The 24,915-nt window shown below is 42.6% G+C and overlaps 2 protein-coding genes across 5 annotated transcripts in view; both read right to left on the reverse strand.

Moving 5' to 3' along the window:
• Positions 1-289: 289 nt before the first annotated feature.
• LOC129598096 (uncharacterized) lies at positions 290-3,916 on the reverse strand. Its single transcript, XM_055495848.1, has 4 exons — positions 3,521-3,916; positions 2,525-2,686; positions 2,338-2,455; positions 290-1,109 (listed from the first exon to the last, which is right to left on the reverse strand). Exons 1-4 carry the CDS (start codon positions 3,785-3,787, stop codon positions 388-390), a joined length of 1,269 nt encoding a protein of 422 aa, XP_055351823.1. The 5' UTR covers positions 3,788-3,916; the 3' UTR covers positions 290-387.
• A 984-nt stretch (positions 3,917-4,900) lies between these two features.
• Positions 4,901-24,915, reverse strand: part of LOC129598084 (diacylglycerol kinase beta-like) — a 35,799-nt gene continuing 15,784 nt past the window's right edge. For 2 of the 4 annotated variants that reach the window (XM_055495832.1, XM_055495831.1), the window contains exons 2-16: positions 23,510-23,602; positions 23,013-23,295; positions 22,924-22,957; positions 22,189-22,268; positions 21,255-21,488; positions 19,183-19,762; positions 18,192-18,343; positions 16,197-16,391; positions 15,993-16,112; positions 11,162-11,717; positions 7,568-8,277; positions 6,648-6,873; positions 6,363-6,483; positions 6,157-6,217; positions 4,901-6,035 (exon numbers count right to left, since the gene is read on the reverse strand). In XM_055495832.1, the coding sequence (XP_055351807.1) occupies positions 5,823-6,035; positions 6,157-6,217; positions 6,363-6,483; positions 6,648-6,873; positions 7,568-8,277; positions 11,162-11,717; positions 15,993-16,112; positions 16,197-16,391; positions 18,192-18,343; positions 19,183-19,762; positions 21,255-21,488; positions 22,189-22,268; positions 22,924-22,957; positions 23,013-23,165 (3,435 nt within the window). In that variant the 5' untranslated portion in view covers positions 23,166-23,295; positions 23,510-23,602 and the 3' untranslated portion in view covers positions 4,901-5,822. Of the gene's footprint in view, positions 6,036-6,156; positions 6,218-6,362; positions 6,484-6,647; positions 6,874-7,567; positions 8,278-11,161; positions 11,718-15,992; positions 16,113-16,196; positions 16,392-18,191; positions 18,344-19,182; positions 19,763-21,254; positions 21,489-22,188; positions 22,269-22,923; positions 22,958-23,012; positions 23,296-23,509; positions 23,603-23,727; positions 23,799-24,915 lie in introns of those variants that run through there. The other 2 variants (XM_055495833.1, XM_055495834.1) reach the window with 2 other exon arrangements.

Raw genomic sequence — 24,915 nt, forward strand, 5'->3', positions numbered from 1 at the left:
TATTGACATTATGACACATATTATTATGACACATATTATTCTTATAAACTTATGACCTCCTTATGACTCTACTAGCTTTATAACCGTGCACGGCGCGGAGTAAATTATAAAGTACTGCATCGTGCTGCATAAAAGTAGGCATTCCCGCAAACTTAACCGCCGTACCGCAGAGCAGCCTATTAAAATGATCCATTAACTACTGCATATTGGAAAACTTGGTTTAGGAAAAACTTAAATTATTTTTGTTCTGTGTCACAGATTTCTTTTTTTCCAGGATTTGTTACCTTTCAATTTTTATTGTACCGTGACTGTACATTTTCTTCGGTATAAATTAACAGAGATTGTTTTAAGAAAGAAACCAGAAGAACATTGTATTGTGCTCCAAAATCAGGGCGCGGGTGTGGGTGTCGTGGGCGTGTTCCCGGTTAACTGGCCAATGAGACTCCATATCTGCTCCAACGCATTCATCACTGACGTCACCGTGTCCGACAACTTTTGGCTCTTGGGCAGGGCCACACCGTCCGGACTCCAGGATAACGGGAACCCGAAGAGATTCCCGGAGATGTTATTCCCCTGGGTCATCACCGACAGGAGGTTATTGGCCGGCTCGCTGCTGCCGTCTGTCGGGGAGCCAGAAGGTCCCGGGGTCATCGCGCTCCCGTGGCTGGAGGCCGCCAGCGTATGACCGGACGTCCCGTCGGGGTTCCCCTGATTCCGGGACGTCGTGCCGTGATTGCCCATCATCGGCGGGTGGTTGTTGTTGATGGGCGGGACGGGGTTAGGACGCAGCGCGTTGAAGACATTGCGGCGGGGGGTGGAGGGGAGGGTTTGGGGAAGGAAGGGCTCGTCGGTGATGGGTTCGTCGGTAATGTCGGGGTGGGATGTGTCCAGGCTGTCCGTGGTGGCCTCGGCGTCGTAGGGGGCGTCCGCCGAGGGCGTGGTATCCATTTCGGGGTGCGGGGCGGGGTTGCGAGGGTTCTGCAGGGCTTTAGCACTGTCGTGGTTGACGGAGATGGCCGGGAGGGGATGCGCGTGGGAGTCGGCTTGGGGTTCGTTGTGCGAGGAGGGTGTGGCGAAGGAGGATAGGGCAGCGGTGTTGATCGGTCCAGCTGAAATGACGGTGACACTTGTTTACATTTTCTGTCTTCAAAATTCATATAGAAATTGTGCTAAAAATTTACTCTGGTTAAGCGCTGGTTTTCATAATCTGACACTCATAAAATTGCACCATAAATTGCATGAGCAAGCGGTATACATACGGCCGCGTGCAGAGACACGGATGTATCTGTAAACTGCCGGAAAAACTATGTTTGTAAATTGTAATGTACGAATCGGTATTTTTTAAGACGAGAGGTACTCAACATATGGTTAAATTACGTAAAACTGAACAGATAAAGGTTAACATTCGTCATGACCGGTTAGCTATACTGAGCAAAGGGCAATACAAACATGTGGCAACAGTCTTAAAACAATGTTTAATTTGTTGCAGTCGAAGTTGTAAATTTAATCTGTAACTACTACGCGCCTCCACCTGCACCAGATGTGAAATATGGTAGTTCAGTGGCAACGCCTAGAGGCTAGAACAATAACTTAATTTGAAAATTAATCGCTCCGGCTGCTTAAAAGATACACCTGATTTCGATTAATTCAGCGTTTGTTAATTTTTTCTTATAATAAATGTGTAACAAATTAGTTTCATTTTAAGCTTGCTTTGCGTGCAAATGGAATAATATGGGGCAAATAAATAAATTTTACGATCAGTAATATTATAGTTATGCTGATTAAAAAGTAATTCTGTGTCTATGTTACAAGAATTCGGACTTAATACAGCAGTGTGTACACTGTACAATAGTGTTGTTGACATACCGTCAATGTAAGAAGCTTCAAATTTAACAAAAAATCTTTACGTTTAAAATTCTAACTAAGCTTTACACAACGTATGCTATGTGGTAGATTAAGTACCTATATGACGAGTTTTTATCATTATTGTAGACGCATAGTTATTGTATTGCAGATCTACATTGTTGTTATAAATGCCCATTATACAAAAGTACATGCAGAACGAAAGATGGGCAGTACAAAACTAATAGTGTAACTGGAGAATGACAAGTAACCATTCTCCCTAGCGTAATGTTTATATTCTGGTACTCTTCCAGAGAAACTGCTTACAAAGCCGTTAAACGCATTTACATGCCATTCTGAAGTTACACAATGGCTAATGTCAATATTGGTGAGAAACAGAATACTGTGTACACTATACAGTAACCATATCTTCTGTGCCAGTACGAGCAGCGTTACGCAGCACATGCTGTTGTCGCTGCTGCTGGTGACACTTACGCGTCATCTGCGTGAATCCCGCGAACATCCGTGTGCCGCGTGATGAGTGCATCTTAATCTCGCCGGTACGCCGATCCGGTGGCGTATCGCCGATGGAATACACCAGATGGAAGTTGTCCTGTGAAAAAAAAATCAAGAGATTCTTCGTGAATGTGTTGGTAAGGAAATCGCGCTGATAATGTCGTACGGTGAAAGGATAGTCGCTGGGATCAGGGGATACCAGTTTGCGCATGGCGCGGATAACAGTGTGTGTTCCGTTCTGTTTCCCGGCGAGTAACGCCCAGTTCTGCTGTTTGTCCAACGTTAGGTTAACCGTCATCGTGTTCTGGTCGGCCACGATAAAGCGATCCTGAAACGGTCAAGGGTTAACAACATATTCTGTTCCGCAAATTCCTTCTGCTCGAGTTTCGCGGTTGTAAACAACCCAGGAAATTGCAATTACCCAGTGCTTTACTGCTTGGCTAATGCGAATTATAGCGATTGCTGCGAAGGCTAAAAATTACATCTAAAAATTAATTTCAATTGACTGATTAATACGGTAACACATATGTACAATATATTTATTGTAATATTCTACAAAGAGCAATAGAAAAAAGGATTAACGCATGCAGCTGGTCAAATGCCAATACTTATAGCCTATAGGTGTGTAATCAAAAAAATTCAATGCTGTGCTCGATATACACTGTTTTGGCTAGACTGAACACGAATATTCAGTCATGGCTGTCTGACTTTGGAAAAAGTTAGCAGCAGTATGTAACTTTTGTGTGCAACAAAACATGGAGCGGCTTCGTGGCGATTATCGTATGCAAATGCTCATGTTGTGCAATGCACACACCGTCTCTGCCTGCACAATATTGCCGAGGAGAGATATGGTAGTGCAGTGGCGCCGAATGGCGAAATTACACGCTTATGAAAATTTGGCACACTATTCCTTACGACTTTGACGGCTTATAATTAATTTTCGCTAGTATCAGCGTTGATGATTTTTTTTCCATTAATCTTTTAGCAGTAAATTAATCTTCATTTCAAGCGTAGTGTTTAAAAGTATAACAGGCACAAGGCACACCACGGATTGCCTCGCTTGTCAGCCGATTTTTAGATTTTGCGTAACATGCTTAATCACGTTAGAGCTGATAGCGATTAACCGCGATAAGATCTACGGCTTTAACGGATATACTCGTACCTGCGCGTAAACCGTGCCGCTGGCGTCCACCCAGGCAAAGAGGATATCCGATTTGTCCATACGGCCGTCGGGTGAGCGGCCAATGGCCAGCCAGCCGCGCGTCATCCCCTCCAGCTCAATGGCCACATCCGTCGCGTTGGCCCGCCAGCGCAGCACCAGCAACCCGGCATCCGGCCGGCCCAGCAGCACCATCTGGTGCGGCAGTAACTCCTGCCCGTGGATTAATCCAATCCCCGCTAAACAAATCAACACCATCCATATTCCCATGATAGCTGATTAAACCGTGTACGTGTACGATAGAGAAAAGAATATAGAAGCAATTAGAAAAAAACAGCGGCATTAAACCGTACCCGGGGTCCCAGACGGGTAAGGCGCTTATCTAAATACGCGGCGACGACGGTGGTGTATTGTCCGTTGTGCTGAGTGGACGTGTTTGTATTAGCGTTTTTCCATCACCATCAACAGGTAAGCTGAGAAAGTGGAGATGCGTCGCGGTGAGTCATTATAATTTATTTACAGTTACCGCTGCGGATTGGTGGATTGGAGCGGTCTGCGCTGGCAGATCGGATGTGTACCGATCGGATCATATCAAAGCGATAACACTGCGTATGTGTGTTTTTATCGCGGTGTCGGTGATGCAATATATACCGGGACAGATTAATCCGACACTCGACGTGCACACAAACAGTCGTGCCATCCTTCCGGTACACGAGTATACAGTACTATACACGCAACACATAGATGCTCTATAAAGCGTGAGAAACGATGGAGAAAATCTCGCGCGACTGATCAGCTTTGGGTGATGGCGGATTTAAGCTGTTGACAGGACAGCTTTGATCAAGTTTATGCGACACTTAAAGTAGCAGTTTAATTAATTTTAACAAGCATTTCAAATGTCAGCCAAAAACCACGCGCACGGCATGAGTTGGCAGTTACTTGAAAACCACGGAGATTTCGAGGTTTTCTATTCAAAGTTTTTGACAATTTTCCGTGACCTCGCAAATGTTTTTTATATTATGACAAATAGAACTTACCAGTTTTTATTTCATTATGATAATTAATAATATTAATAATCATCAACAATTCATTCATAATTTATATCATTTCTGTCACGTGTTTCATTTTAGCCAGCTCGTCATAAATCGAAGCATAACCTTATTGTCTGGAATGCCGAAAATCGGCAGGTTCGAGTTCTACGACATTTTTTGCCACTTTGAAAACGCGATTTTCTACAAAACACGTTGACAGTTTAGAGTGTCTAGCTGCGCGCTCGTTCTTAGTAAAATAATGAAATGAAAAAATAGGTATCCCTATATTAACGCTTATTAACGATTTCTTACGTTGCGAAGTACATAGGTTTATTTTGAGTCACCAGAATAATTCGGATTGCAGGTAATTTTAATACATTTTTGTTAGCGTTGTGACAATTTCCGCTGACGCCGGAATACAAACACGGAAATCACGTGGATCACAGACACCTTTACGAGTAATCAAAAAGGTCAAAAGATAGAGCTGCCTAAATTAACAGAAACACCGTAATTAACACGTTACAACACCGCGTCGACACAACGAAACCGAGAACATCGAAAGGACGGCTGATGCAGCCAACAGAAATGTCAAAGCAGTACACTACCACAGACAACATGTTCGACAAAAACAAAATAATACCCGTACGCCACTAAACCAACCGAAAAAAAACAAACACAAATGTTGTGTTACAATACGCAACCACCGGACTTGAGAAAGGTCACTCTCCCAAGTCAATAATTAATAAAATTCGCTCACCGAGGAAATAAAGAATAAACTCTTGAAAAATATCTGTATCAAAAAAATGTCCTTGGTTACTTCCTTGACAAAAATGCCGGTCGGGGGGTGTGTCCGAGCGCGCCTACCTCCCGGTGGGCGGGGGACAGCGGGGTGTCCCCGGTTGAGTTGAGGGAGAGATATACAAATCTGGGTATAATTATCAATAACATAATTATAGGAACATCACCGAATCATGGCTGGCTGCCATGGCCTGTATCAGAGAGGGTTTTGGCAAACGAACAGAAAAAAAAACACAACGAAGTAACACATCGTCCACGTGAGAGACACACCAGGGTTCGCCGAAGAAAAGATCCGTCGCTTTGAAAATTTGTATCAAAAAAACAGTACAGTGACAAGGAGAGCTGCTGCGCCGTCCGCCCGTTGGGGGGCTGCGGTGTGAGTTCAGTGTATGTGAAAGACGAGAAGCGAGTCACTGCCGTCCCGACCGCCCGGTGCGGTGGTCGGGGGACTAGAGGATCCCGCGGGGTGCTTCGGGTCATCGTTTGACCGGGAGATGCTCCGAGGAGGCTTTACTGGATGGGACGGGGATGGAGATGACGGTGGTGGCCGGGGCGGCGGTGTCCAGGGCCGGGGCGGCCATCAGAGCGGTGGATTTGTCGCGGGATTTGAAGATGTTGAGGAAACTCATCTTGCTGCTGGGTGGCGGCCCGATCAGCATGGGAACTTGGTTCTTATGCGTTATATTAATCTGTAAGGAAAGCAAAGAAGTTATTTTTAGTATACTCACTAACACCATAAAGTATTTAAAAACCTAATTAATTACATGTTGATCAGAGTACTTAATAAAAAGTTAAAAGTAGCGGACGTACTGTGCAAGGTGGCTGCATCCAAGGTTCCCCATCAATCTGCATAGGAAAGCGTTTCCTTGTCCTGCAAAAATAAATTGCAGTGAAATAAACTTCTTTAAGAATATACTGTATGCGATACATTGCTTAATTTAAGTGATTTTGCTATCGAAATGTAGATGTACAGTAGTAGAACAAAATTTAATTGGTAAAATAAACGATTGCTGTACCTGATGACCACCGAGGAACACTGCGACAATCGCCGCCCGGAGGAACGCAGACCAGCGCGCACCTGCCCGGCATGCATGGCGCTCTCCATGCCCACAACTTCGATCATCTTATCCCCGATATCTGCAAGCAAAAGGTCACCGTTAAAATAATGCCGGTAATACGTGAGCTTAATGGAGATGCCTATGGATACTGCAGGTGTATGATAATACGAGTATGTAATTTAAACATACAGTAGTTCTCGTATTATGTACGAGTATGCAGTTGTACACAGTATCTATACACACCTTGAATGGCAAAATGGAGATCCATGGAGGAAAGACTTAACGATGAGCCCTGCTCATTAACGCCCAGCTTCCCTTTGCGGTTGGCCATGGGGGATTTCTTGAGGGATTTCTTAACGGGCGTATTCTCGCCCCATAAATTCGAGCCACCGTGGATGGAGGGAATGTTGAGGAGTGCGATGCCTTCGAGCGGCGGCCCATTGGCCAGATCCAGAGCCACACCATCGCACTGCAAATGTCGGTCGCTTTTATACGCTTCTACTAATACCTAATACTTAATACATAATATGCGAAACAACAACATTCTAAAAACGATTGCTCAGCTCTGCATCGCTAGCCTAAGTACTTTCTTCAACAGAATATTTTAAATAAAATTTATATTAAACGAATAGTTAAATGTATCTACACGATTCTACAGTTGCTCTGTTTGTTTAGCTTTAGCAAAAAAATGGTTGGTTATGGGCAGAGTAGTCTGAATTGAGTTACGGTACATTGCTATACCGCCTTGTCGATTGTGCTACGTTAGCCGGTCACAGCCTTTCCCACCTTATCAACAACCGGTATCATGGCCAAAACGGCCAATCGCTTACCAAGTGGTTGTGTGATAATGAATTTCTGGTCAGCTGCTGCTTCTCTCGAAGCATTTCCGTCGAGGAAATGTAGCGACCCTAGTCTCAGACCTTCCCGAAGGCGAGTAGATCAAAATATGATCCGTTTTAGCCTTCGCCGACAAGCATTGCTCTTAACCAATACGTAAAATACCGCTGCACCTTATATAGCACTGTCACTGCCATTTTATAGAAACTATGTTATTTTAAAAAAGGCGTACAACGTTCCAACGACCGTTGATAGAATTTCGTATGTTCATCTTCATAGCAATCTGTACGGAATATTGGTACGTATTATCAAATCACCGTTTTTACCATAATATCGATATCCTCATGGAGATGCTTGCAGGTGGCGCTGAAGGTCTCCGACGTGCCGAACTCAAAATACCACAGCTTATTCTTCATCCGGCTGTTAAACCGCTCCGGATGTTTCTCCCGCATCATGTGGAAGCGGTGGGCAATAGAGGCGTCCACCCCAATGGAGAAATAATTGTTGATGATGTTATAGGGTATGGGGTCTCCGGGTTCCTCATCCGTGCTGTCACTCGGCGGGCTGAACTCAATATGCCAGCGATCCATGGCCACCACGTTGCTCTTCTCAATCTTATGCAGGATCTTCAATAAACTCTCCCCCTCGTACCCACCACCCCACCGCAGACACCGCGCCAGATCATTGCCGGTCCCCAACGGGAGGACCGCCAGCGGGGGTTTGTAGTTCAGGTGGAGTTTGTCGATGGCGTCTAATAGCCAGCCGACGGTACCGTCGCCTCCGCAGCAGAGCACCCGGAAGTTGGGGACGTCCCGGAAGAACTGAAGGCCGGCAGTGGGGCCGCCGCGACCCAGGTCGTACACTTGGCGGGGATTGAGCAGGTACTGGAATTTGCGCAGGATCCGTTCGCCCTGTTTCCCGCCGGATTTCCGGTTGACAAAGACCAGCAGGGGGTGGGTGCCGGGCAGGGGGCTGATCTGGAAGGAGGTCGGGGCGCCGGTTGAGCCGTTGTGAGCGGAAGTTTCGTTGTGGGATGCTGCAAAACCCCATACCGTTAATTAAGGCTGCCGCTAACTTATTTTTAATATTGCTGTTTACATTTATATTTATTGTATGCTCATCTGATGTCTCATTTTTATGTTCTATATTTTCTAAAATTACATCATTTATATTTTTTTATTTAAATCTGTTTTGTATAATTATTCCTGACTTATTATTTCTGGTATTTGTTAATGAGTCGAGCATTTATAATTATGCAACCCGATTTATTTTCTATTTTTAAGCTGCATATATAGATAATTACAAAGTATTTACGAAATAAAAAAAATCGTGCACGAATTCTTTCGCAGAACGATCGAGATCTTCAAGCAGCTGTAATCTTACGAACGGTAGTGTACATACTCTGTACATATTGTACATAGCAATTTAGTGAATTTACATAGCCATTTAGTACATAGCAATTTCTATGCTTTCTAAGTTCGGTATTTCTCCGCCAAGAAATCCGTGATAATAATAATACGGTCGCGGTCATTGACTACGCTAATAACAGCCCTAATGTCTTTCGCAATGACGACAGACATGGCGGTAATGAGGGGCTTATCGTTTATCATGGGAGAAAAATATCCGGGATGAACGGTCCACACTGCCAAACCTTTGACCGGTTTACTATCCGGTACAAACACGCGACACAGACCTAGATCGCTCCTGTTGTCAGCGTGTTGACTCAAAGTCAACACTGATAACGTTTGCCTCAAACCTGATTAAGCATTCTGCAACCGCATGGATCGAGTACTTAGTAGCTACCTGGTCGGCTGCCCCATGTCGCCAAGCGGCGTATCCTGTACGTGAATTCCATCAGCATGCGTCGATGTACGCGTATAAGTTACCCCTCGTACAGAAAAACAGATAATTGGACAATACAACAAGACAGGCGGATTTCCGTTGAGAAAATATGTGGATAAAGTGCAGCGTATTAAGAGGTCACGCGCGAAGTTAATAAAATATTTTCTACACAGTCACGAGTCAAAATAAACATCGGTGTTTTCCGTGCGGCGGAGAATTTGGGGGGTGGTGTTTACCGCGGTATTACAATGCTGTCGTTGGTGTAAGAATTATTATTTCGGAGAATGTTTTAGTGCTTATTATGGCGCTGCGGCCGGTGCGAGCGAAACAGAGTCAAAACGCTGATTATAGTGGGGAGAGTGCTCGTTATAAAAAAATTTATCAACGAGATTTTGCACCGGTGAATGAAGAAGGTTTTGGTGTGCGTTGTGAACATGTCGGCCTGGAGCTGTTTTTTGAACGACAACGTAAACAGCGTCGCCGGCAGCGCAAATTCTCTTTCACAACTCGCGCGCGCGAAATCTCGCCCAAACGAAGCAAAATACAAGAAATATATCCATCCAGCTGATTTTACAAGAAATTTTAGAATTTTCTTATGATGTTTATTTTACACGGTGCATCGTAAAAAAAACCGAAATAGTGCTCAAATAAAATTGTAAATTGAATTGTGAAAATTCTGCCGAATTACTAAACTTTAATTTGCAGTTTCCTGAATTTCTACGAGTATTTTCATAAAATGTCTCGAAATTTAACAACGTTTTTTTATAAAGTTCAGTTTTTAAAAAAAAAGATTTCTATTTATTTTTTCAATATACTACAAAAACTCCATATTAAATTTTTATAAGGCGTTCTCCAAAGATGACTGATAAAAAATAGAATAAAATCCATAAAATAAAAACGTATAAGTTCGCATAAAGACGACGCTTGTTGGAGCGTATACATATTTAATTCAGCAGCGACTGCGAATGGCCACTGCTGCGGGAGACATGCTTTGAATACCGGAAGGGAATTAGCTGTCAATTATCATGTTGTGAAATGCAATCCTTCTGACAGACCGTTGGCTAATTGGCTGTCGCGGTTGATCAAGATCGAACGCGCCGGGACTGATTTGTATGGCGTTATTTGCGTACCACACGCAGTGCGGCAGTGATTAGTTGCGTGCGGAAGTTGATGCACTTTTCTCTCGCGCTGCGGTACATCTTAAACATGTCGCAGTTGCAACTGATCTGCCGCCCGGCGACGCAACAAACATCTCACATAACGCGCCCGTATAAACTAATTGCATAACGTGTAAATAACCGGGGAAATTATACTATAATCAGCATAATCTTACATAAGGTTGCGGGTGCGTTATTGCGCTGTAAACAGTAATTATCGGCACCGGATACATGCGTACGTGTAGCCGATAAAACGACGCATTCAGACAAGAAAGTACTTATTACGGCGGTTGACGCTTCACTATATCTGCTAATTCTAAATCTAACCAGCCACAGAAATTAAAACTCCGATTCAATAACGCAATGAAAACACGAAAAAATGCACTGGTTAAAAAATTTTAAACAGAACCTAGAAGCCAAGCCTAGAAATAAATTATAAAAACTAGTTAGAATTAATTAAATTATTTAGAAATAAAATTGGAACAAACCGGAAGCTGTTTCACGTGTGCGCACAATTTGCCGGTAAATTATTAAATCCTAAATTCTTCTCAAAACGTTGTTGAATAATGCTTTATATAACGGCACATAATAAAAACACAAAATTTCATAATTATTCACTGTACTGTAAATGTTGTTATTCAGTATTGCATTCTGTTCGATCTTACGAATTACGATTAAAGCCCGCCTGCTGTTACTTGACAAATTGCAGTCACTGCACTACGATCTCACACAACCTACACAATAACTTAGTGTGAAGTTCGGTGAAATTAACCGGGTAAATTTTCCCATTCCCACTTTCAACACTTAACTTTAAATCCTTAAGGATTATAAAAAACAGAAAAATATTTGGAAATAATTTTAAAACATAGCTAAAAATACTTTTGATATTTTATGACTTGAAAAATATTTTAGCGCGCTCACCTTGAGATCCGTGCGTTGAGCCGGTGTGCACTCCTCCCGCGCCGCCACTCCCGTGCAGCAGCACCGAATCCGAGCGGACCGAGTGCAATTTCTTATCCTTAATGGGCGCGGGCGGGACCGAGCGCTGCCGCTCCAGCACCGCCGGACAGATGGCCACCGGCGGCAGCACATGATCATACAGATTGCCCAGATCGCACTCCGTCTTGTAGTGTGCCGCGCACTTATTATGCAGGGTGATCTGGCACCAGCGACAGTGCAGTCCGGTGATGCCGTTGTAGGTCTTGACGTTCTTGCGACAGCGGGCACACTTGTCCGGACAATTGCCCTCCACCCAGTGGTGCAGCATCTCGTTGGCCATCTTCTTGCTCTTGACGTAGGTGGAGATGCAGTTGGTGGGGGCCCGTGCGGCGCAGCGCTCGTGGACGGTGTACTTGCAGAATGTACAGCACAGTCCCTGCTTGCCTAATCCCACCAGCATCGTCAGGCACAGATTGCAGTAGGCGGGTTTGCTAAAGTGCTTCAGCCGCCACCCATGCACACCGTCCTCCTTCACATTCTGCAAAAATAAACGACATGCTAGCCATCCACTTTTCTGTACTATACTACGGAACGGGCGTTTCGACTACAGTTTTTTAACCCAATCCGCGAAATTTATTGAAATTGCAGATCTAATAGCGACATAGTACAGTATTTCCCTGTAGCTTATAATGCAATACCCTGAGCTCGTACAGGGAAACAATATGCTATTAGGATTTATCTTACAAAACGCTTTGCACGTCAAAGCGCGCTAATTTTGGTCACATTAAAACCAAACACATAATTCCCTGTATAGTTTAATACGATTGCACGCAGATCATACAGGAAATCGTCAATGTTGTCTGGGTTTAATTTGAAAAATGCTCTGCGTGTTAAAACGCGCGCGCATGACAGAGTTTTTCTGTGACGCCTCCCCGTCCGGTCGCCAGATTTTTACAGGGAACTTTTCGAAGCAGCATTAATTTCCCCGTGTGGCACATGTGTGGCGGGTTGAAGGTCAAGGTTTGCTAACGTAATCAGGCTGTCAGAGTGGCGGACGCATGTGCCTGTGTGATGTGGCTTTTAGCTGCAAATGTCGCTGGGCATTTACATAAGTGAGTGGATGGGCGGGGCACGCGCCGTGATGTGACGTGCGTGGAGTGGCGACGGCGGCACAGAAATGCTAAAATGTTTCTGAATAAACTGGTGGAGCAGGTGGAAGATTTCCGAAACCAATTACTACACAGGACGGCGCATGTTTCTGTCGCACTCTGTGTGTGTGTGTCATAATGTGTCAACATTGGAGAATTCGCCAAGGTAGCCCGGAAAAAACGCGCTGGCGTGTGCAAATTACGCTGTCACGGGAAAAACGTGAAACCTGATTTGCGCGCGCGAGTAAGTTCTGATCGAATCGGCGCGTATACGGCGAAGTGCGCGAGGGTGCTGGGAAACATGATCCCCGGACCAAAATATAAACGGATATAGTGGTGGGAAATGGCAGGCTGGATTATGGGTAAAAATAGACAGGGAGACCAATATTTGTTGATGCGATAATTTATCCGGATGGAAACCTTTCTCCACACTTCCGGGCGGTTGGCAAAAGTGTTGAACTTAAACTGGCTTACCAAATATATTGAGAAAAAAAACGGTCATTTATTTCCGAAAACAAGTAATGCTGTCTCTTTATCCAATTCTCAATACAGTCCACAACACAAGGAAATTGTAATTAGAAACAGAAATTTTATCATCTTTTTAGTTGCTTTTAATACCCATTTATTATCAATTTATTATTTTATTCATTTGTTGTCTATTTATCAAACTGATTTATTTTTATTGGTATCTTTTTTTAATTTTTATTACATTCTATTTATTTTCCAGACTCTCAATAATTTACCACTACAGACATACATATTTAAAATCGATAGCAATTCAAAAATTCAAAATTAAAAGGATTTACCGATGTTGAATATAAATTAATCGCAATCAATGAAAAATCACGGAATTATTTAGTTTCTAGGCGGTTTGGTTTGACATTGAAAATTAGTAAATTATTGCCAAACGGTTATAAAATTAAATTTATAGACAAATTCGATATTGCACAGTGTGCGTGCACTGCCAGCAGAAATAAAAAAAATATAGTAATTTAAGTCCTCGCAATTTACAGTAATTATCTGTACAGAAGCAGGAACAATACGAGAAAATCGGACGAAGAACTATTAGGAGGAATTTTTAAACACTAAAAATAATTTTGTTTCCGGTACATACTTCGCGCGGACCGTCCTCGACATCAACATCAGCATCATGCAGAATGTACGCCGGTAAATTCTGATTACTGGACGTACTGGAGGCGCGTGCACTGCAGCACAGCGAATTCCCCATATTTAATATTCCCCTCGCGCGTTGTCAACAATTCTTTGGTAGTAAAAATGTGCTTTTCTGAATGAAGTCCGCACCGACAAAAATCACCCCAACCTCACCAAAAAGCTGACGAACGTCCGCGTCACACACGCGAACAGAAAAATATTTCTCTGTGGTAAAGACCAGTCAGCGCGCGGTGGCCGGCCACTCCAACGCGCCTTGTGTAGATGACAAACCGGTTTTCGCGAATTATTAATCAAGAGAATTTTGTGCGTATTTGCAAAGAAAATCAGCTGGTACTGATTGTACCGATACGTACATATATATAAACCTGGATTTTTCACTGTCAAACGCGAATGCACGGTTAATGACGGCTATTTGCACTGATGGGACGGTATTATAGGTACTCTTGTACAGATGGGTATTTTCGTCAGGTGGTCGGGGTGTTTAACTTATCTGTATTGACGCTGATTAGATATTATTTATGGCCTAGTTAAATGCGTTATCTATTCATTGTTAAAACACACTGGAGACTGTTCTTCATGCGCGTAATTTTGATCAATGCCAGAGCCAGTTATTGTACGTAAATCGATTGAAAAAATCATTAAAAGATAATCGCAATAATGAATGCTGGCGTATAATATCGACAGTGACTTATGTCAGCGCGTAATTACGAATACTGAGCGCAGTACAAAAACATTGACGTCAATTTTTAAAAAAAACAAAATAATATGCTTTTTTAAAAAAATATTTAATTGATTTTCTCGCAGAACAAAACCTTGAAAAATGATAAATCCGGAAAAGTAAACATTAAAAATTTAAAAATATTAAGTACAGTATATACTATATAAAATACATAAATATCATATATGCATGACAAATATATAATAAATTATTTATTATTTATTTTTAACGTTCGAAAAAAGAGTGATAAAAACTGCAATGCACGATTATAAATTCTAATAACAATTAAAAATTCTAGCAAATATTAAAAAACCTTTCTGTATTTTTCGTCAGTTGCTTAAGATGACGTCTCAAAAATTTGTTAAATAAACATACCTTTTTGCGCATAATGGCAACCATAAATGCGAATGTGTAGTCCGACATGCATAAAAAAATTAGAAATGTTCTGATGCTTAAACTTCCACAACGCTTAAAAATTTACTAAAAAAACTCGCGCAGAAACCGGACTGAACCGGATACAGAAGGAATTACTGCGCGCGTGGATAATAAAGATTAGCCGGGTATTTATAAAAAAACCCGCCCGGCATACAGAGATCCACCCTGCGGCCACTCTACAGCGTAAAGCCTTCCGATAAAATCACTCTCTTGTGTTTTTCCGGCGTCACCGACTTTTTGGAAGTCGCACGACTGCTTCGTAAAATTTGCCGGCTAAATGACGCCGGCGACGCGAATATTAGTCTACCGCTTAAAACCGCACAGTGTATAATTTTCTGCTACATGTGCGTTACGAGGAAATATTCATGCTTTCCAGGTGGTTGGCGAATTTCTTCGAGTACCCAGTCTGCCTCGATTACTGCGGACAATTACCGGGTTTCATAATGTGCCGTATTGGTTTATTTTCTGTAGAATATCGTGCATGGTGTATTGTTTATGTTGTACTTGGGAAAAATGTCCGCCAATTCATGCCGGCTGGATGACTGACGTTACCGCCGCGTTACGACATGCCGGTTTGCGTACATCCCCGACCGCCGTGACGTCCAGCCGCGATTACCCAGCGCGCTGACTGGCAGCCGTGGATATTTTTCTAAGATGCTCCGCTTTTATCGGGCTCGTCAATATCAATACAGGGAATTCCTTGTTTTGAAATATTGCCCCACATTTACTATTAATTTTGAATTATATTACATATAACAAAAAATCTAATAAAATTAAATTTAATAATAATTTATTAATAATAAATTTTATTAATAATAAATTATTACATTTTTCTAAGATGAACTGCTTTCATGATCGGGCTCTTTAATATCAATATAGGAAATTCCTATTCGAAATATTGCTCTAGACTTGTCATTAACTTTTATCGAACATGCAAGTGATGCAACAGTAATAAAAAGGTATTTGGAAATGCTAAAGTATGTTACAAATAGAATATCAAAAATATATGCATACAAAATGCTTTGTTTACCCAGTATACGTGTATACGTGTACGTATACGTGTACATAATCTAATAATTAATAGTACGTACGTGTTGTATAGTACATTGTAGTTTATACTCGTACTGTATATACTTTGTTGTAAATTTTAATCTTTATTTGACTGTATACATATTAAAGTAATGGTTTTGAGAGGAATCTGCTTTGATTGCGTTGACCCACATACGCGAACCACAGGAAATTCTTGTTTGTATATAATTTTTAGCCTAATGCTGCTATAATACGATCGTAATAATAGTAAATAATACGTTGCAAAACAGTGTTTTCCGGTTCTCCTTACCGTGTCCAGTCCGAGCAACACCAGGAGCGGAATGGTCGTCAGGCCGCCGCGTTTCCATTCATCCAGCGAGACCGACCCATCCCCATCGTAGTCGATTTCCACCATCATTTCTTTCAGAATCTGAAATAATATTACAATATATCCATCGATGTAGCTGAACGTAATACTAAGTACTAATAGAGCAAACGGTCAATTTCGTCCTACCGGTCGTAATTCGGTGACGTCCCAGCCCAGGTATTCGGCGACGGTCATCATCTGGTTGACGATGCATTCCAGCTCGTGATTGTCCAGTACACCGTTGCCGTCGCTGTCGTACAGGCGGAACATGAACTCCAGTTTGTCTTCCGGTCGTCCGCCTTCCAGCAGCGACAGGTAGCACACGATATCTTTTAGTGAGACCTGAAATACAATTGTTCAACTAATTAACTCCGGAAAACAAAGCGTATTCAAATCAGAATATTATGAACATTCGACCGGCAATGCAAAATTCAAAATTAATAAAGAATAATTCGACCGGCCCAAAAAAATTGTTAAATTATATTCTGGTGACTGGTATGTATGTAAATCAAAAATAGGCAAAATTGCCTACAGTATATTACTTGATTCGTATAATAAAAAAAACATACACGCAGAAAACTACATAAAACATATAATATACTGTACATATGTACAAGTAAATCGTATACATATATATAGATATACGTATAAAAGACACATTCTGAACAGCTTATGTATACGTATAAAATTTAAACATAAAATAAATATAATAAAATAATAAAAATAAAATATATACGTACATAATTATAAAAGACGTACATAAAATAATATAGTTACAAAAAACAACATGTACAAAATATAAAACAAATGTACCGTTCACATACGTACATGCATTCTTACGTACATGTTGTGAAAAAATAATAAAAAATTACGGTACAGATAAACATTTACTGCAATAAATACGAACGACTCCCGAAAGCAACGAATTAGTGCGCCTAAATACAAAAAAGCATACTTCGCCTCGACCGGAAACCGCTACCATTCTGGTCAACAATCCTGTATGTATCCGGTCCAAAAATAAAATCTCTGAATAAATCTACTATATAAAAGTTATATATAGCATACAGAAAATTTTAATGGAAAAAGAGAGAATAAATTTTCACAACAACATCCTTGAAAAGCGCGTATAGCGCTTGGGTTGAATCAGCACTTGGGCACGTCTGCCACGGTCCGACAAGCACTCGTTGTCACCCACCGTTCCCCGTTAAAATACACCGGTACTGTATATATCGATACACTCGCGGTGTCTAACAATAGTTGCTACTTTTAGACTTGCCGGCTGATTAATATAATTTTCGGAATAACACGGGGATGACAACCGGTATTTTCTTACTGCGCCTGTGCAAATAATCATGCGTCCTCCCGTTTCGACCACTCCATTAAGCGCCCGTTTACATAAAACGTTTTACGAACCACTTATCGGCCAGTTTGCCCGGCGATTGTAGCGTTGTAGTCGCACTGGAGAATTTGCGCTAATTTGTTGACAGATAGAAAGCGATATATACGGCGCATATGCTAGTTACGAAATTATTTCTCATGGACTGTACCAGCGGGACGGGGCGGTGAGTGGCCACCGGAAGTGGATAGGAAAACACTGATATAGTCATCGCGCGTTTTTGCTGGCGTGTGATTTTGATCGGGTTGTATCGCTGATCAAACGTGTTGCATGTGATTCATCACATGACCCATCACCGTGGGCGATTAATAGATAAGATTTTAATTTTTTGTTAATCGTTTTCTGATTCTTTAGTAACGGATACCTGCTTGTTTAATTCATGCACTGGTTTAGAAAATATTTTAAAAAATTTCCCGGATTTGAAAATGCCGAATGCTGATTTAAAACGTTCGTAAGAAGGAATATTTTTTTCAAATTTAGTATTTAGTAAATGAATACTGATTCTAATTTTAAAATAGTAATTCCTTTATACATTTTATTTTTCTACAGTATTTTTAATCAAAGTCAATTTATAACCGTTGTTAATGTTATGAATCACTAGCTAGAAAAAGCGACAGAAGAAGTTTTATACGAAATTACGAATGCATTGCTAATTTAATATTATTATTTTTAACTATGTTTTAATTTTTAAAGCATGTATAACAAAATATTAAATTAGCAACTAAATATATTTTTTCCCACTGTACCTTGACGGAATGTATATCGATCGTCTGCTGGAAGCTGGAGATGGACAGCCGACTGCCTTGTACGGCATGGGATTTGAAGAGGAGCCCCGTTATGGACTGGCGGACTTGACTCAGCCGGGGATGCTCCAGCATCAGTTTATCGTGGTCCAGACCTTTACAATACGAGTATCTAATTAGCAGACATGTAACAAACATATTTTAACGCGTCCAGGGTGACAAAATGTCCCGTAAACCGACTGCAAAGCGCTGCAAAGGTTTTACGCAATAAAGCCCGGTTGACCTTTAACGCTCAACCTTTAACATGATTACCTGACCTTTTGACGTCAATACGTCAGAGGTCAGCGGATGTGGTGTTAACTTACAAATGATTTTTTTTATTAAAGAGACAATGACACAGAAAATGATCATTAAATAAAACTTATACAGTAATCCATTCGGTACTACAGTATATAGTACCTGTACAGCATTGGATTGATTGCATTGGAAAACAATTCAACGCAAAAAATATAACGCAAACCTTTTACAGAAATGCAAGTTATCGGCATTCCAATTTTAATGAAACTGCTTTCAGCGGTATTACAGTGTCATTTGTTAGAACAAAATACTATTGAAATATCCGTTTTAAATCCGTATTACTATAGAAAACTTCCTCTTTCATAATCGTAATTTTTATTATTTTTTTGTTAGGGTTTTTTGTGTTTTGATCTGTTCAAAGTTTTTTATTTATAATCTTAAGTCATTCTGTTCAATGATTATTTTTCATTTATATTTTATTTCATCTGCTTGTAGATGTTGATTTATGTATATATATCTTCACATATTCAATATTCTCAGTCGTTACTTTTATTTGTTTTAATTTATGCAAGCTGTGTATCTGTATTAGTTCCTTAGAAGTTTATCACTGCAGATACTGTACATTAATTTTCGTAAAAGCAGTCTTTATTAGTGTCTGTACAGTTACAGCAGGTATCAACTAAAGGTCAACACATACTGTTCTGTCGTGAGCCGGTCTTCTTATTGAGCGGATGCGCATTCCTCGTCGGACTCTGCGCACCGGACGTCCGACTATCCGCCTCGTTCTCCGGCAGGGTAATCGTCACCGAGGGATGCGACCCGACACTGCCCGCCCGGATCCGCGCATCATCCGAGGCGCTCTGCACCGAGCCCCGGTGGAAGTTGCTCTGCAGTCGCTCCGCCAACCCGTGCATCTTACTGGCCAGATCGTGCCACTTCCCGCTGCCTCCCGCACTAGTCCCGGCGGCCTCCTCCTGCCCCGGGGACTGCACGGAGATGGAGCCCTGCGAGGAGCGCTGGGCGGAGTTGGCGCCGCCGCTGGAGCCAGCGGGCAGGGAGTAGGCTTCCTTGATGAGCTTCTGTTCGGGGGTGATGGAGAGGGATTTTGGTTTGATGAAGGGGAAGGTGTAGGAGGGGGTCTGTAGGCTACTCTGGGAGGGGAGTACCGGCATGGGCCGCCGGACGAAGGAGAGGAAGAGGTGCCGGCATAGCTCCTCTGGGACCTCAATGTCCAGGTAGGTGTTCATGAACAGCTGGAAGCCGTCGTAGTCGATGGTCTGTTAAGTGCCGGCACGTGAAATATATATGATTTGACTCGTAGCGCATAGATAGTTTAAAAACGAGGAAGTGGAATTTTATTTATTTTGCAGGTTTCGGTAAATTTGTAGTGGAAACGCTTTTGCCACGCGAATTTCGGCACGAAATTTATATTTATTCGAAACATTACAGCTTTCAAAAAAAAGTTGTACCCCGATAAAATGTTAAACCAGTTCACAGAGTACAGCAAAAACAGTAAATTTATTTTTAAGTAAAAAGGTTGTAAATGCAGCTGTCATTTGAGTTTCTGAAGAATGCGTGCTAGAACAGTGTAATGTTTCTTATATACCAACGTGAAGCAGAAGCGTTTCTAATGAAAATACATACGTATATCGAAAGTAGCTTTTTCAACAGCATTTTTTGGCCTTTTCGGCTGACCAGTGCATAGTCGAATAATATGTATCAAGGTTCTTTTGCAAACATTTTCGGTTTTGTCCGACTTGTGCTTACAGCGTACAGTAAACCTTCGCTGATTGAATGCTATACAGTAATCGCGCATACACCGGCCCATGCGGTCATGTTTACCATGCACACTCTTCCGGCCAAGTAGCATATAATCACCATGACATTCACGTGCAAAAGGTCAACCGCATTCCGTTTCAGGCCTGCTGATAGACAGACGTCAGCGGATACGGCGAAATTGCCATTGGTTGGCGTGATTGAATTACGTGTTTTCCTCATTTTCGGGTTTAATGTACAAATCTTGACGGTCATGATGCCAGTGTAATATACATGGAATTCAATAACACGCTCAACGTAGGTACGAAAATATCATTATTCATTTTAATTATGCCTCGATTCCTGATTAATCCTTAGGTTTGTATCCTGTGCTTAGAAAAGGTCATCATGGCATACTTAACAAGAATCTGAGCGAGCCCGGCGAACATTTTGCAACAAATTATGAGGTGACCGGCGGTGCCATTGAGTTGTAGCTCGTACACAAGACTCTGGTTCTCTGCAAGTTATAAACTCCACTCTATAAGTCAAAAGAATCGATAGGTCACGCTTTTGCGGTATGTATTAGTACTGAAAATCAAATTCTATCAAGTTTTTGCCTCTTTGCTCTACGCGCAGTCTCGGTTCTCGTTGTAGGTTTGCCTGTACCGTATATACCAGGTTGCATCCCACCGGTTCTTACTCTAGAAGTCTAAGGAATCGATAGGTCACGTTTTCACGGCCTGTATTCGTACTGAAAATCAAAATCAAGCAAGCTTCTGCCCTTTTGCTCTATCCGAAGTGTTCAGCACAGTTCTGTATATGCCAGATTGAAACTTGAATCCAACCGAACCTCGCTCAGATTCTTGTGTTTAACAGCACAGTAACGTGGTGTCATATGATATGAGATTGTATATTGTCTTAACTCTTAGAGAAAACCGATTGCTGTTGGAACGGAAACACAAACACACACCACGTAGCACAAGAAAACGGGGAAAAGAACGAAGCCATACATACGATCTCATTGAGGAAGTCGATGGTGTCAGTGATGGGGATACTGCTGTGGGACGGTGTACGGGCGTATCGTGAGGGTGCTGTTGACAGTGTAGCAGCATGCGTCTCACTGTCAGCCGCCTCGCAGCCGCCAGTCACAGTACTGCAGCTCATATCATGCTCATCCGTATGCAGGCCATTTATCACATTCTCCTTCAGCACCGGAAGTAGTGAGCCGCTGGCCAGAGGATCAAGGCGCTAGAAAATACACATGACAAGGCGCGCGAGAAGAGAGAATTAGGCACAACAACACACAAACCCCAGTCAACACATTCAACACACTGTCATATCACATTAACAACCATTATTCACCCATAACCGAAAAGAAAATTAACGGGGGGAAACGGCAGAGAGTGCAAACAAGCCAAGAGTTATAGATATCGGCTGATTGATCGGGCATTAGTGGGGGCACACAAGCGCAGGGTTTTTTTCTGTGATAGATATCGCGACGATTTATCCAGTCAATCAGCCATAGATCAAGCCATAATCACTCTCAATACTAACGTTAATAACCCAGGCAATCATCACAGCGCATAAGTGCAAGGATTCGTTTTTTTACAAGGGGGTGGTGTGCAGCGTGCAGTGGGGGATTTATTTAACGCAAAATCCACAGGCTGACCAATCATTCCGCGGCTTTACGTACGCGCGTGCCCATGTATATCCGGGTGCTGACCAATCACCCAGCGTGATGACGTACAAAGATATCCGGCTGCTTGACCACTCATTAGGCACGGTATTGTATTGGCCCAATGAGACTCTTAATGAAGAGTGTGTGGTGTGTGATTAAGTGCGTATTGGACGTAAATGGTGCAGGTGCTCTTCACATCAGGTGATTTCACGGATATTTGACATTTATCAAATTATGATAACACACACCGACCACCACAGCGGGGCTTACCTCATCGACGTTCTTGTATTTGGCAAGGACGCCGTTTTCGTTGAATTCCTCTAGAACATCTTTGAGCTTTTTGGGGGAGTCTGCGGAGAATAACGGTTACTGGATTCATCAGTACATATTTCATTAAACGCATTAAACTGGCTGAAATTAGGTAATGTTTGCGGGAAATTACGCCGGTGTTTATGAGGAATTCGATGCAGCAGAATATAACTGATATTGTATAAAAATAGACACCATCGGAATTGGTCTTCCCCGTGCAGTTTCGTGATTGGTAATGACTATGCTGGCTCTGTTATCATGTTATTCAAATAATAATTTTGATACGCGACAAAATCAAATTTGCTTTTCAATTAAATTGTACCAGTTATTAATGCTTATAATTTTGAAAACGAACAAGACATAGACAACTTTGTATCGTTTATGTAACAAAATCACACATAATATTATTGCTACAGTAATAAAATAAAACTGACGCGGCCGGGTTTTCTTTTTTATTCGATTGATCTGATAGATTATACGAGTATTTCAGTTGGCGAATTTAATTTGCAAGACGTTATCAAGAAGCAAATGTACATCTATATCTGTGTACTGTAATACGAGTTTTTTACCGATCGATATCTGCAGAATTCTAACAAACAATCAGTTTTCAAACGAAAAATATTGCTTGAAACTAAAATACGTAAAACGACGCCACTGCCAGTTGCAAAAGATAGTTTCGAAGCTGGCTTCACTTACATGATTGATACTCTTGGAGCTGTTGAAACTCGGCCTGGAAGAAAATGTTAATGTAGTTCTGTGCACAAACACGGTGGGCAATAATTTACCGGCGAGAGTTTCTGCCAGCGCAGCGAGCCGAGCGCCGACGAGGACTGGGCGCTGACGGCAGTGGCGGAGGTGGGCGTCACCGAGCCGCCGGTCTCCGGGACGAGGGCGGGCGCGCCGGATGTCGGTGTGGTGAGAGATTTGCGGCTCTTCATAGCAGCAGGGGGATGCGAAGGGCAGCGCACAACGACAACAACAACAACATCGCACGGAACCAACACCCTCGCCGGTTACGTCCCGCATATGGACTTTGCGCGTATCCCGCGACTGCTATCCAATGAATGGCTGCAAAAGCGGGAATTGTCCAGTCCTTCCGCGTTTCAAAAATTGATTAATAAGTTCACCGGTTATTAAGAAACATAAGAAAACATAAGAAAACTGTGCGTAACAAGCACTTTGATGTTTTTACTTATACGCAAATTCGTATCGTGAAAATGTCCGGAATGAGAAAAACGTCAAATTAAGCGCTAAACTGCAGTATCACAGTTTTTTACTGTACCCTGCACGTCGCTACGTCCGCCAGCGGATGTCCATATCCGGGATCAGTTGGCATAAATCCCCCATAAATATATATCCGTCTCCCAGTCGCTCTCTGCAACGGCCAGCACAGATTATAACCATCTACGCACGTTTACCGGAAAATCTACTCAGCCGGCGGGAAATCGCTGGGGTTGTCTAATTAATTCCGATAACGAACACAAGACTACTTCACCATACACACTATACGTTTATAGGAAGAATGCTGGCGCACGCGAACGGCTGGCGGGGAAAAAACTCGAGTGGGAGCTGTTTGCCGATAAATATTACTCTATAGCTCAATCCGCCGGTATTGTGCGCGCCGGCTCCACGTGTCGGGCGTGCGCGCTATGTCCCCGAAACGCCGAAAGAGACAATCAGCCGGCACACAGAGAACGAGAGAGAGAAAGAGAAGAAACGCGGCATTCACACACACAGCGCACGAGAGAGCGATTTCGGCCGACCGTGTGACGTCGGGTGGGCCGGGTCGGACGTCACCCAACCCGGGGAGCCGACGCCCAAGTTTTTTACTGTCACGCTGCTCACGTTACACACTGTCACACATGCACGCGCGCTCCCCCAAGACAATATAATATTATCTATAGAAAATCCTGCAACACGATCCTCACACACAGTTTTCCGGGAATTTCCCCGTTTTAGGATTTTCTGGTCTTTCGCATGGAGACCCCGTGAGCGCCGGGAACAGAAACTAAAAAGCGTTTTTCTCTCGTGCATAACTCACGCTCGGTTACCGACGCAAAATTCCGGATGATTAAGACAGGCAAAAATAACCACAGAATGCTATTGACATTGCCAGTCACCCACGCGTCGCGCCGCACACTTATACACACCGGTACCGGCACGACTTGGCAGCACCGTGAGCCAACGACCCTTCCCACGGATTAATCTCTGACGCGGAGAATATCTCCGCGCTCTGGCATTTTCTCGAATATATTTATACCACCCCGGCAATTACAATCCACAGCGCGTATAAATATCCCAACAGGACATTGCTGCGATCCCGGAGAATAATTACGCGTATTTGAATAAACACCAACCTGGGAAAATGTCACATACCGGCAACCGTTGATATTACACAATTACACATGATCGATGCATAATACAATTAACAGTTCCGGCAAAACACGCGCGCGTCGCGGAAACACCGCATACAGCGGCAATTATGCCGGAAAGGTCATGCAGCTATTGTTCCAACGGTGCAGCGGGTGACGCGCGGCCGTGTAAATATAGAGCGCGGGCCTGGATGGGCGCACGTGACCGCGTGTATCGACTGTATGTGCCGGTTGATTAGGACAGCAAGTTGGTCTAATGAAAACCTAAGCAGAAAAATTTCCCAATAATCAGTAAACACTTGGTCTCCCTCCCGCA

The sequence above is a fragment of the Paramacrobiotus metropolitanus genome, unplaced genomic scaffold (assembly GCF_019649055.1).
Source record: "Paramacrobiotus metropolitanus isolate TYO unplaced genomic scaffold, Prichtersi_v1.0 Parri_scaffold0000114, whole genome shotgun sequence".
NCBI classification, from domain to species: Eukaryota; Metazoa; Tardigrada; class Eutardigrada; order Parachela; family Macrobiotidae; genus Paramacrobiotus; species Paramacrobiotus metropolitanus.

Excerpts from the sequence above, each read along its gene's own strand:
- LOC129598096 (XM_055495848.1), bottom strand. The coding sequence starts at position 3,787 with ATGGGAATATGGATGGTGTTGATTTGTTTAGCGGGGATTGGATTAATC. Across the intron at positions 2,687-3,520 it reads GCGGCACGGTTTACGCGCAG|GATCGCTTTATCGTGGCCGA; the intron begins GTACGAGTATAT and ends TGACCGTTTCAG. Across the intron at positions 1,110-2,337 it reads GGGATTCACGCAGATGACGC|CTGGACCGATCAACACCGCT; the intron begins GTAAGTGTCACC and ends CCGTCATTTCAG.